Below are 17580 nucleotides of genomic sequence, written 5' to 3'. Positions count from 1 at the left end.
CTTTTGGCTCTTCCAATTTCCCTGTATCCTGCGACACTTCCTGCCATGATGATAATGGACTGAACCTCGGAAACTGTAAGCTGTCCCCAATTAAATGTTTTCCTTTATAAAAGTTGCCTTGGTCATGGTGTCACTTCATAGTAATGAAACTCCAACTATCCTACAGTATCCTTAATTTTTTTAAATTTTATTATTGTGTGTGTGGGTACACACTTGTTATCTTAGTTATCAATAGTTATCTTCCAAATAATATATTCTTTTACTTAGTATTACTGTGTGTATGTGAAAGTATGTGTACGTGTCAGAGGACAACTTTTGGGAGTTGGGTCTTTTCTTTTTTTTTTTTAACAACCTTTTTTTTTTTTAAAGATTTATTTATTATATGTAAGTACACTGTAGTTATGTTCATATATCCCAGAAGAGGGCATCAGATCTCATTACAGATGGCTGTGAGCCACCATGTGGTTGCTGGGATTTGAACTCACGACCTTCAGTAGAGCAGTTGGTGCTCTTAACCACTGAGCCATCTCTCCAGCCCAAGTTGGGTCTTTTCTTCCACTATATCTTCTGGGGACTCAAGTCAGCTTATCAGCTTGCATGGCAAGCATTTTTACCCTTGAGCCATCTCAGTGATAACCAGTAGTAAATTCTTGACTTTCTTATTCAGTATATTGCTCCATCATTTTTCTTATGCGATCTGATTTTTGTTGTCGTTGTTTGTGATGGGGTCTATCTAGCCTTGACTGGCTTGAAGCTCACTATGTAGACCAGAATGGCCTCAAACTCAGATCTGCCAGCCTCTGCCTCCTGAGTGCTGGAAATAGACCGCCCTATTTGGCGACTCAGATGTTTTTGTTTGTCGTTTTTGTTTTTTGAGACAACGTTTCTCTGTGTAGCCTTGGCTGTCCTAGAACTTGCTTTACAGTCCAGGCTGGTCTAGAACTTAGACCCTCTCTTTGCCTCCCTAATAAAGGTACGGTGGGATTAAAGTTAAGGTGCTAGCACTACCTTGCTAGTGGCGGTTTTTAAACTGATGGACTGGGGTCACCTTGGCCTCTCTTTTTATTTATTCGTTTGTTTGTTTTACAGGGTGGAGTGGGGAACCACCCTCTCTGAAAACAATTATTCCTCTTAACTGTTCCAACTTTTATGGGTAGCCAGTCTCGGGGAATATCCCTTAGAGAGCTCGCACATCAGTTACAGGTGTATGGATGTAAGTCTATGAATGAGTCTTCGTCTTAAAACAGTTTTAGGTCATTGTAAACTTTGGTTAAGAAAACATCAGATCCTGCAGTGCTGAGTTAGCCAGACTCTCCCAGGAGCATACCAGGAGGGCTGTTTCTTCGGATAGAAGTCTCAAGCACCACTTAGCACAAATTAAGTATTTAAACTAATGGGAGGCAAGCTACCTTCCATCTAGGATGGTCTCCAAGCCCAAACAAATGAAATGCCGCATCTGATTCTGCCAGGATCTGGTTCCTGGTCCTGGACTATGCACAACACTGGGCAGGCTATTTTGGAGCCACCATAGACCAAGCTGGATTCAGACTTTGCCATCTCAAGGCTGTGCCACCATTGGCAAGCATCCTGCTCGCTTCTGCATGATGGGATCACTGGATTGTGGTAATGACATAATGAAATGCTGCACACAAACAGCTCATCACAGGACCCACCACAGCATGCGAGGGAAAGGAGCTTTGGCGGGAAGAAAGGGGCGGGCACAGGACGGCGGAAGTGGAGAGTGCAAGTTCTGTGCTTGGCCCCGCGGGGACACAGAATTGCTTACACGACCTTCCTGGAGTCCTCAGGGGGGAAACCGTGCTTTCCCTTTAGCCATCTGGAACTTGTACACTGTGAGTGGACTGCCGAGGGACTCGTGTGAGTCCAGATGCTTTCTGACTTTCTCGGGACTCGCCCCACCCCTCCACGACCCGGAAGTCGGCTCCGGCGGATTTGGCGCGCTTTTGAAGTCCCGGGAGTTCGAGTCGAGGACACGCCCTTCTCCGTGCTGCGGAATGTCCCCGCCGCTCGCTTCCCGGAGGACCCGCGAGGAAGTGGACGCGACGCTGCAGGTCGCCAAGCTGAACGCCGCCGAGCTGCTGCCCACTGTGCACTGCCTGAGCTTCGGCCCCGGGACCGGCGGAGCGGCCACCGGCGACTTCTGCCTGCTGGAGCTGGAACCAGCACTGTGCCAGCAGCTGGAGGCCGGGGACAGGTGAGCCGGGATGGTTGGGCTCGCTAATTAGCGAGGCCGCCTATCTGCGGCGTGTAGCCAGGGGAACTCCGAAGGAAGAACTGGTCCAGAGTTGCTTTGATTGGCCCGGAACAGGCCGGTGGGTGGATCCTCAGCCTGCTGTCTTCTGTCAGGAGGATTCAGTGTCTCTGCTAGATTACCCTTTTAACAGGACTCCGCCAACCTTGGGGCCTGCGGGAAATGTCTAGAAGGAAGCTCCAGGGAGTTTTGAAGGGCTTAGTTGTGATGCCAAGTACTCTGCAGAACACTCGCTCTGTCTCAGAGTATAGCGGCAGTGTCTATATACAGAGTTAGTTCCTGGCTTGAACAGTAGGTGGGACAGATGAGGCAGAAGTAGCCCAGGGTTGCGTGTAGCCCAGGGTTGGTTGGGGTCAACTTACTGAAATCTGGAACTGTTTTTAATTCCGGGTCAACTACAAAGTTGCTGCCAAGACCTTGGATTTTAAAACCTAGACCTCTGGCTGTACTAGTCTGGGCTTAGTGGTAGAGTATTTAGGTTGTAGCCTTCTAGCCGTGGGCTGGATCCCCAGTCCTGGGCGGGGGGAGAGATGAAAACTAGGGGCTGCCTGAAGAGATGAGGCATAGTTAGTACTTGGGCAGTGGTGGCACACACATTTAATCCCAGCACTTAGGAGGCAGAGGCAGGCCGATCTCTTGAGTTTGAGGCAGCCTGGTCTACAGAGGGAGTTCCAGGTCAGCCAGGGCTACAGAGAGAAACTCCTATCTTGAGAAACTAAACAAGGAGTACATTGGGCTCTTCCAGAGGCAAGCACCTTTACCAAATGAGTCATCCTCTTCAGCTAGTTTTGGGTCCAGTTATTTTGTGCAGACATGACTCCTGTAAGCTGATTCCTTCTTGTGTTTTACTTAGGCATTCCCTTGCCCTCCCAGGTTCACTTTAGTTGGACCATTTATGCTCTCTTTGAGTTTGTTTACTTGATCCATCTCATAGTGTGCTAGTTCACCAGCCACATATTGGTCACGACCAAAGTATCCTTAAGAGAACTGCAGAAAAACTTCACTTACCTGTTTCCATCCCAGGTTTGGACGGATAATTTCTTTGTTCAGTTAATTTATAGTAATTAGTTAACTTAGTTGTCAAAACTAAGATCTTAAAACATGCCTCTTAACCTTCTCCCCAAGATAGAGTCTCTACCCAGCTGGCAGTAAACTCACTCTGGAGCCTAGAGTGCCTTTAAACTTCTAATCTGCAGTGTTGGGATTATAGGTGTATGCTAGTATAACTGTATATATAACTCTTATGCTGTGCTGGGGACAGGGCTCAGGATATTGTGCATGCTAGGCAAGCATTCTACCAGTGGAGTGAGCTACACCCCCAGCCCTTTTGCATGTGTGTGGATATATGTTTGTGTGTACAAGAGAGACAGAGACAGAGAGACAGAGACAGACAGGGAAGGGAGAGAGAAATTGAGGGAGAGAGAGAGACTATGATTTGAGGTCCGAGGTGGTAAGGTGACTCAACTCTCTGCTACTTCTAGCAGTTCTCCTGTCTCTACCTCCCAAGAGTTCTAGGTTCCAGATACCCCATCTGAATTTTCATGCAGGTTTGTTGTTGTTTTTCGAGACAGGGTTTCTCTGTGTAGCCTGGCTGTCCTGGAACTCCATCTGTAAGTGAGGCTGGCTTTGATCTCAGAGATCTGCCTGCTTCTGCCTCCTGAGTGCTAGGATTAAAAGGCATGTGCTACCACCATCTGGCTCATGTAGGTTTTTAATCTGATGAACTGGGGTCAGCTTGGCCTCCCTTTTTATTTGTTTGTTTGTTTATGAACAAGAGTTGGTATAAAATGTATCCTTCACTTTTAGTTTTGAGACAGGGTCTTGTGTATCCTATGCTGGCCTCAGCTGGTCTTATAGCCAGGGATGACCTTGAACTCCTGGTCTTACTTTCTACTCCTAACAAAATATTTCCAAGTGGGAGTAATAGGATGTAGAAAGGACTGTTAAAAAATATGTACTTGGAGGTGCTGGTGAGATGGCTCAGCAGGTAAGAGCACCGACTGCTCTTCCAAAGATCCTGAGTTTGGATCCCAGCAACCACATGGTGACTCACAACCACCCATAATGCATCGGACACCCTCTTCTGGTGTGTCTGAAGACAGCTACAGTGAATTACGCTGGAGCAAGCAGAGCCAGAGCCAGCAGAGGTCCTGAGTTCAATTCTCAACAGCCACAAACATGATGGCTCACAACCATCTGTACAGCTACAGTGTACTCATACACGTATAATAAATAAAAATAAATCTAAAAAAAAAATATGTACTTGGACCCAATAAACATTATTGGTACCAAGAGTCTTTAAAAAAAAAAAAAAAACAAACCAAAGCCCTTTTATTCTTTATACTAAATTAAAGGTTTAGTTTTAGAAAATTCGAATCTCATATTTTAGCTTTGATTGTTTGTTTGTTTGTTTGTTTTTCGAGACAGGGTTTCTCTGTATAGCCCTGGCTGTCCTGGAACTCACTCTGTAGGCCTCGAACTCAGAAATCCACCTGCCTCTGCCTCACAAATGCTGGGATTAAAGGCATGCACCACTACTGCCTGGCATTAGATTTTTTAATTGTTATTTAGTTAAGGGAAGTGAATCGCATAGAAAACCCAGAGCCAACACCATGCCATCTTACCACGGACTGGGGTTTCTTATGGGGCCCCTTGTTCCACGGGACGATGGGTTCTGGCCAGGTGTGCACGGGATTTGGCTTTGACAAACAGACTAGACACGAGTGGTGTAAGGTCTGAGTGTATTTCTCAAAAATGACATTGAGGCTTTTACAATCATTGCAAAAGAGAGATGAAAAATCTGACAGCTCAGTAGTCAAGGTACATCTGAGGCCATCTAAAACACATTAGGTCTAAAAAAGTAGCCATCTCCTATGGACTGGTGCAGTACCCCTGGGCTCCGAGTATGTTTGGGCTGCATGGTCTCCAGAGTCCTGGGAGGCTGTGGGTGCGCCAGCAAGGAGAATAGAGGCTTGAATCTCGAGTCCTCAATGCTGAATGTTCGAATCTTCAATGTGGAATGCTTGAATCTTGAATGTTCAATCTCTAGAATCTCGACTGGTTCTGTACCCACCCCAACCCACCCCCCCACCCCCACCCCCCGGCCCAAGCGCTCCGGGCCCAGGGGGCTATGGACTATAGGAATCTAAGCCCTAGTCCACCTAAGTTCTGGTTCTAGACGGAGTGTGAGCGAGTCTGAATGCCGACTCTAGAATGCTGAATGCAGACTGCCTGCTGCTGAATGCTGAATGCTCTATGTTGTCTCTTTTCTGTAAGCTTTAACGCCCTACCCACAATGCTGGAGGCAATTAGTTAGAATGGCTTAACATTCCAAGCCAGGGTTTGACTAGGACGTTAGAACATTGGTGAAGGTCAGAGAGCAATGTCCGAATTTTCTTTTTCTAGCTGTTAAGAAATGATATCTTGGTGGGCCCCTACCACACAAGTATGAGGACATATCTGGGCTACCTCTGAGTTTGGGGTGCCAGGCGACAATGAGGAGGCAGGAGACTGACTTTCCTTGAAGTTTATGCCTCAAATACCGCCGTCACGCCACGCAAAGTGTGTGTGGCACCATCTTTGTCTCTGTTCTCCTTGCTCCTCGCCTTCATCTTCCCTTCAGCTGAGGTGAACACCAGTCTTAAGTTTGTAGACAGTTCTCATGTAGTGTTGCAGTCTTAGGTCCTTAGCCATAGCATATGGCTGATGGCTAGGCTATACTGTGTGCACATTTGCTTATGCAGAATAAGACATGGATGACTTGATAGGTACCAGCTATGTACTCATACTTGGGGAGCTTGTGAGAGATGCAGAATCCTAGGTCCTATCTAGACCCACCATATGCCAGTCTGCTTTGTGTCCGTATTCCCTAACATGTCTGTATGTGAGAAGTACCAATTTAGTCTGTTCTAGAAGACTTCTTTTGCTTTTTTGGTTGTCTGGTGTTTTGGTTTTGTTGTGTTTTTATTTTTAGAAAGAATCTCAAGTAAATCAGGCTGACTTCAGACCCACTGTGTGCCATATATTACTGTGTAGCTGAGGATGGCCTTGAAACTTCTGATCCTCCTGCCTCCAACCTCCTAATTGCTAGGTCACAAGTGAGTGTCACCATTGGCCCTTCAGCCAACTGAATACCACAGCATCTTGATGAATTATCTTCTGATTTTTCTTGGCATGTTCTGGTGATATTTGACCTTCTGGTTTCTTTGAATCTTTCTGGTCTGTATTTAGTTATTTTTCTTTGGTTAGGTACCAGAAAGCTAGCTAGCTCTCATATGTCCCAGTAATTTTTTTTTTTAAAAGAACTATTTATTTATTTTATGTATATAGTACACTGTACCCATCTTCAGACACACCAGAAGGGGGCATCAGATCTCATTACAGATGGTTGCGAGCCACCATGTGGCTGCTGGAAATTGAACTCAGGACCTCTGGAAGAGCAGTCAATATTCTTAACCACTGAGTCATCTCTCCAGCACCCATGTTCCAGTATTTTATGGACTCTATCATTGTATCATAGGGGCCTGTACCAGTTTTCTTGCAATTTTCACGTACCTTGACCAAGGCAGCTTATCGAAGGAAAAGTGTTGTCGGGCTTACAGTTCCAAAGAGGGAGGAGTCCATCATGACAGAAATCGCGGCAGTAAACTGCAGGCGTGCAGTGGGAGGAGGGAGCTGAGGTCATGTCTTTTATGGCAAGCACAAAGCTGAGAGAGTGAACTGGAAGTGGGCAGGCGTCTTACTCCCAGAGCTCCCCCTCAGTGACATACTTCCTCCAGCAAGGCTACACCTCCTAAGCCCTCCTCACATAGTGCTGCCAGCTGGGGACCAAGTGTTCAAATGCCTGAGCCTTTGGGCCAGGGGTTCTCTTTCAAAGCGCCACATTCTCAGGGTTTAATTTTAAATCTAGAAGCCAGAGGATTTGGAAGTTATTTAAAGCGAGCTATCCCACTTTAATAAGCCATGTCTTTCCCCCTTCCATGTAGTTTTGTGATTCGAGGAGATAAGGATGAACAAGCTGTGTTGTGCAGTAAAGACAAAACCTACGACTTGAAGATAGCAGACACATCCAATATGCTGCTTTTCATCCCTGGTTGCAAAACTCCAGACCAGTTGAAGGGGGAGGAAACACCGAGTAACATCGTTCACACAGAGGTACCTGAGTCTTGAGAGTGGTGGTTTGTGTTCCAAGCTTGCCTTTGGCTAAAAACTTTTGGTATAAGATATGTGTCGTCACGGTGAATCTAAAGCTGTCTTTACTAGAGCTTGAAATTCCTCAGCATTCTTTTAGTTTTGTTTGAATTTGTGAAGTCTCTTTATAGTTCCGCTTCTTTTCCCCCCTCAGACACATCTGGTCTTTCTCTTAATGTAGTAAATTTATTAGGTACTCGTTCCTTTTTTAAAAAAATTATTTAATTTAACTTATTTATTTTGTAAAAAATTTGTGTGTGTGTGTGGAAGGGGGGCATATGTCCATATCTATGTCTGTGAACCATGTTCATACAGTGCCCGTAGAGGCCAGAAGAGGGCGTCAGGTCCCCTTGGAACTGGAGTTACAGATAGTTGTTAGATGCTGTGTGTGTGTGTGTGTGTGTGTGTGTGTTGGGACTAGAACCTGGATCCTCAGGAATACCAACCAGTTCTTTAAACTACTGAGTGACTCATTCCTTTTTTTTTTGTTTTGTTTTTTGTTTTTTGTTTTTCAAGACAGGGTTTCTCTGTATAGCCTTGGCTGTCCTGGAACTTACTCTGTAGACAAGCTGGCCTCGAACTCAGAAATCCCAGAAATCCGCCTGCCTCTGCCTCCCAAGTGCTGGGATTAAAGGTGTGCACCACCACTGCTCGGCTGACTCATTCTTAGTGTTTTCCCATTTTTTTAAAAAAATTTTTTTTTACAGGTTTATTTATTTATTTTAATGAGTACACTATAGCTGTCTTCAGACACACCAGAAGAGGGCATCTGATCTCATCACAGATGGTTGTAAGCCACCATGTGGTTGCTGGGAATTGAACTTAGGACCTCTGGAAGAGCAGTCAATACTCTCAACCGCTGAGCTATCTCTCTAGCCCTGTTTTCCCAATTTTTATTTTAATAAGTTATGCTGGAGATAGTGTCTTAGTTAGGGTTTTACTGCTGTGAGCAGACACCATGACCAAGGCAACTCTTATAAGGACATTTAATTGGGTCTGGCTTACAGGTTCAGACGTTCATTCAAATCATCATCAAGGTAGGAGCATGGCAGCATCCAGGTAGGCGTGGTACAGGAGGAGCTGAGAGTTCTACATCTTCATCTGAAGGCTGCTAGCAGAAGACTGGCTTCCAGGCAGCTAGGAAGAGGGTCTTATAACCCATGCCCACAGAGACACACCTACTCCAACAAGGTCACACCTCCTAATGATGCCACTCCCTGGGCCATGCATATTCAAACCACCACACTATGTTTTGAAAAGTTAATCCTCTCAACCTTAACTAGAGTGTTTGTGGTATATCTGAGGTAGGGAGATGAAGAAACTTGAGGCTGGAAGGGAATGTGATTCCTAGCTTTGAAGTTAGGTTAGTTTGTTGATATAGAGTCTTTAGAGAATGCTGATGGTAGTTACCAAACAACAGTCTCCAGCCTGTCTTGGGTGTCTTCAAGAACTAAAGCAAAGTCCTTAATTCTTTCAGAATGACTCAGGTCAGCTGTTTGAGCGCAAAGAAGGGAGCATGCTGGGAAGTTTTAGTGATTTATGTGGTGTTAGGATAGAGGAACTCCCTATAAATTTCATCTCTCTCTTTTTCTCTCTTTTTCTCTCCTCTCTCCCCCTCTCTCTTTCTCTCTTTCTCTCTTTCTCTCTCTCTCTCTCTCTCTCTCTCTCTCTCTCTCTCTCTGTCTCTGTCTCTGTCTCTCTCTCTCTCTTTCTGTGTGTGTGTGTGTATGTGAAACATGTAGCCCAGGCTATTCTTGAACTTGTTTTTTTTTTTCTTTTTTGGTTTTTCTTTTCTTTTTTTTTAAAGATTTATTTTATTTATTTTATGTGTATGAGTATACTGTAGCCATCATGTGTGTGGCTGCTGTTGGACTCAGGGCCTCTGCTGGCCCCGCTCTGGTGTAATTTGCTGCAGCTGTCTTCAGACACACCAAAAGAGGGCGTCTGATCTCATTACGAATGGTTGTGAGCCACCATGTGGTTGCTGGGATCTGAACTCAGGATCTTCGGAAGAGCACTCAGTGCTCTTGCCCACTGAGCCATCTCGCCAGCCCCTTTTTGTTTTTTCAAGACAAGGTTTCTCTATATAGCCCTGGCTGTCCTGGAACTCACTCTGTATACCAGGCTGGCCTTGAATTCAGAAATCCACCTGCCTCTGTCTCCCAAGTGCTGCTGGGATTAAAGGTGTGTGCCTTGAACTTGCTATATAGCTGAGGATGACCCTGAATCTCTGAGCCTCCTGTTACCAACTCCCAAGTGGTGGGATCTCAGGCATATGCCCCATACATACCTGGTTTATATATAGTAGTGCTCAGGGTCAAACCCAGGACTTTGTTGCATGCTGGGCAAGCACTCTACCACCCAGGTATCTTTCTAGCTTGTTGTTTTTTGAGACCATTTTTCACTGTACCCCAGGCTGATTTTGAACTCTTGTTCTTCTCTCCTCCTCCTTAGGGCTAGGACCACGCAAGTGCTTTAGACTCCCCACTATGGTTGTATGTTTTTATTTACTTGTTTTGTCTGTTTGAGACAAGGTCTCTAGCCAGGCAGTGGTGGCGCATACCTTTAATCCCAGCACTTGTGAGGCAGAGGTAGGCGGATTTCTGAGTTTGAGGCCATCCTGGTCTACAGAGTGAGTTCCAGGACAGCCAGGGATACACAGAGAAACCCTGTCTTGAAAAAAAAAAAGAGAGAGACAAGGTCTCACTATGTACCCCAGGCTGGCCTGGAAATCATAGAGATCCACCTCCCTTTATCTCCTGAGAGCTAGGATTAAAGCACGTGCTGCTATGCCAAGCCCTGGTTTTTTCTTTTTGGAGGTTTTATTTATTTTTATTTTATGTGTATGGATGCTTGACCTTTGTGTATGTACCACCGTGCATGCCACCATGCTTGGCACCGCTCTTACTGTCTTTGTTCAGTTGTTCCCATCTGGTTGGTGGGGCTGTCCCAGGAGTGGGGACAGGGTTCATGGCTGCCTTTTGTGTGTTCTTGAGCAGGTGGGGCTCTGTGGGAATGCTTAGTCTTTGGAAAGGCCTCTGAAGGCTTATGTTGCATTGTGATTTCCAGATCCTTGGTTTCTCTAATCATTATTGGGAGTTAAGAAGATGCAGACCTAGGCTAAAAAAGCTAAAGAGACTTCTAATGGAAAATACCTTCGAAGGCCCTGACAGTCAGAAAGAAAGGGATGCAAGCCGCTCAAAAGTAAGAAATGTATTTCCTGGTTTTATTTGAAAATTTAAAATGTCATTCATTTTTTTTAAAAAATTTAAAATTTGGCAGGGAGTGGGGGTGGGGTGGGGAGGAGAAGGATAAGAGTCTTGATCTGTGGACTTGGCTGGCTCGGAACTCGCAGCCATCCCCTTGCCTCTACTTCTTCATGTGCTAAGACTGTAGGTGTGAGCCCCCATACCTTGTTATCATGGGTGGCAGTCTCACTTCTTTAAAACGTGTGTGATAATAGTTTCAAACATAAAGCAATCTGGCTAAACGGCATGCTGTCAGGGATGCTGGCATTTAAATGTGCTGGACTTTATGTGACCTCTGAAGGGAAGTGGAGCCCGGCCCGCTGGTACAGCCTGTTGTAATCCCAGTCTCATAATATTGCCTTGATTGGATTAGAATAGAGGTGAAAAGAGAAAAGGAGCAGGATGGGGCAGAGATATTAATTGGATGGGATACCACGTGGTCCTACTGTGTGCTTCAGGCTCCTTTTATTTATCCTCTAAAACTCAACAAGAACATTAAGAAAGCCGTTGTTCCCAGATCATGAAAATGTGTGTCTGTTTTGTTTGTTTCAGTATACAACTGAAGATCTGCTCAATCAGATTCAGGCAAGTGAGGAAGAGATGATGGCTCAGTTACAAGTCCTAAATGCCTGTGAGATTGGAGGTAGTGTAACTAGTACCATTCCTAATGGTGGAACCAACCGGTAGCATATGCAAGAGAGAGGCTTTGGGCCCCTTGCCCATGGTGTATGCGTGGTTAATTTCCTTTTATGTTCAATGATATTATAAGCAGATGAATACTTGCTGAATGTGGGTGAGGCCTCGTGTTTGAATCCCAACACATACACACACACACACACACACACACACACACACACAGACTGACAATGTTTGGGATATGGGATAGGCTATAAGATGGTCCTTACCTGAGGTCAATCTGTCAGTCTGTGACCAGTGACATCTTAACTACTTATGACAGGACTTTCTCTTTAAAAGTCCTTGAATATCAAGTAGTCCGATCTTTTCGTTTAAATCGAGTTTTAAATAGGTAAGAAAATGAAGCCTGGGCTGGCGAGATGGCTCAGTGGGTAAGAGCATTGACTGCTCTTCCGAAGGTCCTGAGTTCGGATCCTAGCAACCACATGGTAGCTCACAAACACCCTTAATGAGAGCTGATGTCCTCTTCTGGTGCATCTGAAGACAGCTACAGTGTAGGTATCTGCAGGGCGGAGCGAGCAAGGGGGAGTGAGCGGGGCCAGAGTGAGTGGGGCCAGAGTGAGTGGGGTAGAGCGAGCAGGCCATCCTGACTTCAATTCCCAGCAGCCACATGATGGCTCACAGCCATCTATCTGTACAACTACAGTGTACTCATACACATAAAATAAATAAATAAATCTTTTTGTTTTTGTTTTCCTTATTATATGTGAGTACACCGTAGCTGTCTTCAGCCACATCAGAAGAGGGCATCAGATCTCATTACGGATGGTTGTGAGCCACCATGTGGTTGCTGGGATTTGAACTCAGGACCTTCAGAAGAGCACTCAGTGCTCTTAACCACTGAGCCATCTCTCCAGCCCCAAATAAATAAATCTTAAAAAAAAAAAGAAAGAAAGAAAGAAAGAAAGAAAGAAAGAAAGAATGAAAAAAAACGTAGGCCTAGCCAGGGTCTGGGATTGTGCTGAGTGAGGGGCAGAGCTTTGGACTCCTAGTTCAGAATCAGTTCAACAACTTCATTAGTTTTCTAAATAGTTTGGAATGTGGGCTGTGCTTCTTCATGTACTAATGCCAATGCATTGATGAACATGCATTATTTATCATTTAAAATGCACCTAAAAGAGGTTAATCTCAGCAGTCGATGGAGGAGTTCTGTGGTACCTTTGAGGTTTTGATTGTCTTCTGCTGTGGAATATAGCCTTTTTGTCAGAATCTGGATCTATACTCATTTTTGAGTCCATGTTTATATGCATCTATGAGCCCACTTTATCATCTGTCAGTCTGTCTGCTTGCTTATCTATCTAACTTTCTTTCTTTCTCTCTCTCTTTCTTTCTTTCTTTCTTTCTTTCTTTCTTTCTTTCTTTCTTTCTTTCTTTCTCTCTCTCTCTCTATCTATCTATCTTTGAGGCAGGTTCTCACTATACAGTCCTGGATAGCCTGGAATTTAACTAAATAGATCAAGCTAGTCTTGAACTCATAAAAATCCTCCTGCTTCTGCTTCCCAAGTACCTATGTTAAAGGCTGTGAGCCCACTCTTAGCTTGCCTAGAGAAACAACTTAATTCTTCACTCTATTCATTAGGAAGAGGGAAACCAGTGTGGTTTGGTGGATATACTATTCAGTTTGCTCAAAGTCTTCTAGACAAGATTAGCTTTCATGTACCTAACCCCTTAAATGTAGCAAAATCTGTTAAATAAAGCTCTTTGTGCCCCTTTAAGAACTAACCAGAAGCATTTAGCCTTTGTGTGCTTGCTCATTTGGTCTTAAGCATTTAAGATAAGGATTTTAATTAAGAAAGCCTCCTGGTAATTACCACATCATATGGAGGCCCATTACACTCAAAGTTAAAGCGAGGGAGGGAAACCAAATGATATATCTTAATGATGTCTTTCAAATTCATTTTCATAGCAACAGGTAAAGTTTTAGTAGGGAAATGCATAGATGACACCTGGCTTTCTTTTCTGGCTTTATTTCACCCACTTTGTTTTGTAGGGATTCTTTCAGTTTTCCAGAATACGAATAGAAAAATGATAGCTATAAACTTGAGGGTATTGTTAAATTTTAAAATGTTAAATTCTTGTAGGCGATTGCTCTGTAGCTCTGAGTGGCCTAGAACTTGAACTTGGTATGTAGCTAGCTGGTGTTACACGTTTGAGATTCTTCTGCCTCAGCATCCATACGGCTGGGATCATAGGTCCACACTACCTCATACAACGGCACTCAGATTTCTTCTGAAATGGGGACAGGTGTCTTTTTTTTTTTTTTTTTTTTTTTTTTTTAATTTTATGGTTAGCATACAAAGAGACAGATTCCACTGTGACATTTTCATGTGTATGTATCATATGGCTTGTTCTTAGCCATTCTTCCACTGCCTCCTCTAGCACCTCCCCTGGACACAGATCTTCTTGTTTTATGACATATACATATATAAATATATTCCCTTAACTTCTTTTCCTTCTCCATTCCCATTAGACTTCTTCCTTATAGGATTATAATTCTCCTTATAATTCTGCTTTTACATCCTGCATACAAGTGTGTATTTATACACACACAATATTTAAATCTAGATATAATTGTTTCTGCTTTTACATCCTACATATGTGTATCTACACACACACACACACATATTTAAATCTAGATATAATTCTGTTTCTGCTTTACATCACATATATGTGTATCTACACATACACACACAATATATATATATGTAATATATAAATCTAGATTCTATATATTGAAGAAAACATGATACTCGTCTTTCTTGTCTAGTTCTCTTAATATACTGTATTCTCCACTTCAATACCTTTTCCTTCAGATATCTTCATCACCTTCTTTACTGCTGAAGAAAATTCCAGTGTGTATGTATGTAGTTTCTTTAGGAATGGGGAAAGCCATCTTGATTGCCTACGGTTATTTTTCTTGTCCACACCTTGATAGAATTGTCACTTTTGCAGTGAACTGGACTTCTTCATGAGAACTCGTTGTTTTCACATCGCTGTGGTCAGAGAGTTGTGATCAACAGCATCACACCACACAGATTACCTCAAGCCATCCCTCTTGGAGAGTCTCTTCCAGGGGACCCTCGGTTGGATCTAGTTGACAGTTAACAGTAGCCACTGCAATGCCTTATGGGTACCAGGGTGTTACTGCTTTAGTAACTGATTATCTAATACCTTCACTTAAAATGTTCTTTGGTAAGTTTGACATTTGGAATTTGTAGGCTACTGGAGGATTCTTGAATTTGATTATGAGATCCAACTTCTGAATCATGTCACTCAGCTTGTGGATTCTGAATCTTGGTCTTTGAATAGAGTTCCCTTGACTGTGTGCCTGCAGGAGCTTGGACCTTTGGAGCCAGAGTGAGTGTTTTCGTTTTTTTGTCTCTGCAGATTTCTTTAGGACAGTGAACTTTTTTTTTTCATACTAGAAGTAAACTGAGGATATAGCATTTACATTCTGATAATTCTAAAAATGTTTATTTTTATTCTATGTGTGAGTTTTTTTGTCTGCGTGTATGCATGTGCACTGTGTACATATGGGCTGCATGCACAGGTCAGAAGAGGACACCAGATCTGGAACTGAAGTTAACTGAGGGTTCTGAGCTCCCATGTGGGTGCTGGGAACTGAACCTGGCTCTTCTGTAAAACCAGCAAGTGCTCTTAACCTCTGAGCTGCTCTATAGCCCCGGGGGGAACAATTAAATATATACAGCTAGAAAGCATTTGAGACTTTTGGTCACTAGGGTGAATACATCTGCATCATCTTTTCTACTTTTTATTTTGGTCACTCAAAAAAATTAATAGTTGTAATTTGAGCTTTTGTAAAACAACAAATATATGACACCATAATTCATGTTAATTTTTATAGAACAGGCCACGCATGTAGCAGTTCCCAGAATATTTAAGTAAGTTCTGAAGTTTTATTTGCCATCAAAGGAATTTAATATTTCAAATCCTTAATTGATATTTAAGTTTTTAGTATGGCAATGGGGTTTAAAATATCTATAAATGCTCATAAGTTCTCTTGTGTGCTTTAAATTTTCAGGGAAATGATTGAACACTGTCTTAAATGCTATGGAAAGAAATATGTAGACAAAGGTGAGGAGTGGAGAGCATCCTGGCAGGTGTTCTAACTTGTGTGATGGACAAGTATGTTGGTGGTCATAAGAACTGAGGGACTGTGTGAGGTGAACACGATCATGACTCCTTCTAAGGCATTTTGTTGAGTTAAAGGAAGTGTTGGTATTGTAATGGATGATAAGTGTCTTAGGGTTTTTCTGCTGTGAATAGACACTATGACCAAGGCAGCTCTTTTATTTATTTATTTATTTATTTATTTATTTATTTATTTAATGTATATGAATACACTGTCACTGTCTTCAGACACATATCTATTATGGGCATCAGATCCCATAATAGATGGTTGTGAGCTATCATGTGGTTGCTGGGAATTTGAACTCAGGATCTCTGGAAGAGCAGTTAGCGCTCTTAACTGCTGAGCCATTTCTCCAGCTCCCAAGGCAACTCTTATAAGAACAATATTTAATTGGGACTGTCTTACAGGTTCAGAGGTTCAGTCCATTATCATCAAGGTGGGGGCGTGGCAGTATCCAGGCAGGCATGGTGCAGGAGGAGCTGAGAGTTCTACACCTTCATCTGAAGGCTGCTAGCAGAATATTCCAAGCAGCTAGGATAAGGGTCTTAAAGCCCACACCCACAGTGACACACCTATTCCAACAAGGCCACACTTTCTAATAGTGTCACTCCCTGGGCCAAGCATTTACAAACCATCACAAGAAGCAAATACTGTGGCAGTGAGATGGCTGAGCCAGGACTGGTGACCTGAGCTTTAGCCCTGCTACAAGGTGAGAACAGACTCTTGAACGTTGTCATCTGACCTCCACCTTCATTCAGGAGCACATGCAAGCTCACACGTGTACATGCAGGTACACACAAACAGTAACTAAACCAATGCCATTTAACCGAAGAAGATGTCTGACCCGGTCTGATACCATTTCCTTAGGTGAAGTCTACTTTGAACTGGACGCTGACAAAATATGCAGAGTGACTGCAGAGATGCTGCTGCAGAATGCCGCAAAGTTTAATCTTGCCGAGTTTCAGGAAGTGTGGCAGCAGAGTGTTCCTGAGGGAATGACAACTCGGCTTGATCAGCTCAAGGTAAGGTCGTGGGGGGCTGTGCCTGGGATTCTCCAGGTGATGTCTGACTAGGGCAGGTGATTCTTGTCCTGGAGCCGAATACCAGAATCTCAGCTATTTTATTTTCCTATAGATACCCAGTAGGGGTACAGTCTTCATTTACTCCCACCACAGAGTCCTTTAACTCCCCAGTACTTACACAGAAATACTTTATATAGAATAGTATATAGAATAGTATCACTTAATTTCTTTTTGAAGAAAAGTTGGAGTTTATTATGCATACACATTCACCTTCTTTCCTCCTTCTTTCTTTCTTTCTTTCTTTCTTTTTTTCTCTCTTTCCTTTCCTTCCTCCCTTTCCTTCCCTCCCTCCCTCCCTCTGTCCCTCCCTCCTTCCTTCCTTTCTTTCTTTCTTTCTTTCTTTCTTTCTCTCTCTCTTTCTCTCTTTCTTTCTTTGGCAGAACTTTATATATTCCAGGCTAGCCTTGAATTCTCTATGTAGCCAGAGACAGCCTTAATGTCTGATCTCCCAGCTCCACCTTGCATGGATTGGATCATAGGCATGTGAAACTACTGGTTTTAAGCAATGCCGGGGATTGGATATAGGGCTTTGTGAATGTTCCATAAGCAGTCTGTCCCAAGTTAGGGTTTATGAAGGAAAGGTATGCAAACAGACTTACGCACAGGTGGAAAGGGAAGGAGGGATGGAAATATGGGAGAGTGGGGCTAAAGAAAAGGATAGTTGTTGGGCTGTCACTGTAGCATAGTTGGTAGAGCACTTACCCAGTACCCACAGAGCCCTGAGTTCAATCCTAGCAACTCCTAAAAAACTAAGCATGGTGATATATGGTTGTAACCCAGCATTTAGGTTAGAGGCCAGAAGATCAGAAGTTCAAAAATCACCTTTGGCAGCAGGGCAGTGGTGGCACATGCCTTTAATCCCAGCACTTGGGAGGCAGAGGCAGGAGGATTTCTCAGTTCCAGGACAGCCAGGGTTACACAGAGAAACCCTGTCTCCAA

At 43.6% G+C, this 17580-nt stretch overlaps 1 protein-coding gene across 3 annotated transcripts in view; it reads left to right on the top strand.

The window, feature by feature from the left end:
* The first annotated feature begins 1735 nt into the window (after positions 1–1735).
* The window catches only part of Dscc1 (DNA replication and sister chromatid cohesion 1), a 21448-nt gene continuing 5603 nt past the window's right edge, over positions 1736–17580 (top strand). The window contains exons 1-7 of one of the 3 annotated variants that reach the window (XM_031357932.1): positions 1736–2215; positions 7258–7426; positions 10532–10666; positions 11263–11353; positions 14625–14763; positions 15449–15501; positions 16427–16581. In XM_031357932.1, coding sequence (XP_031213792.1) covers positions 2016–2215; positions 7258–7426; positions 10532–10666; positions 11263–11353; positions 14625–14763; positions 15449–15501; positions 16427–16581 — 942 coding nt within the window. In that variant the 5' untranslated portion in view covers positions 1736–2015. Of the gene's footprint in view, positions 2216–5498; positions 5544–7257; positions 7427–10531; positions 10667–11262; positions 11354–14624; positions 14764–15448; positions 15502–16426; positions 16582–17580 lie in introns of those variants that run through there. The other 2 variants (XM_031357931.1, XM_031357933.1) reach the window with 2 other exon arrangements.

The sequence above is a fragment of the Mastomys coucha genome, unplaced genomic scaffold, assembly GCF_008632895.1.
Source record: "Mastomys coucha isolate ucsf_1 unplaced genomic scaffold, UCSF_Mcou_1 pScaffold7, whole genome shotgun sequence".
Lineage (NCBI taxonomy): Eukaryota > Metazoa > Chordata > Mammalia > Rodentia > Muridae > Mastomys > Mastomys coucha.
The sequence above is the reverse complement of the archived record's forward strand: the minus strand, read 5'-3'. Positions and strand labels throughout refer to the sequence as shown.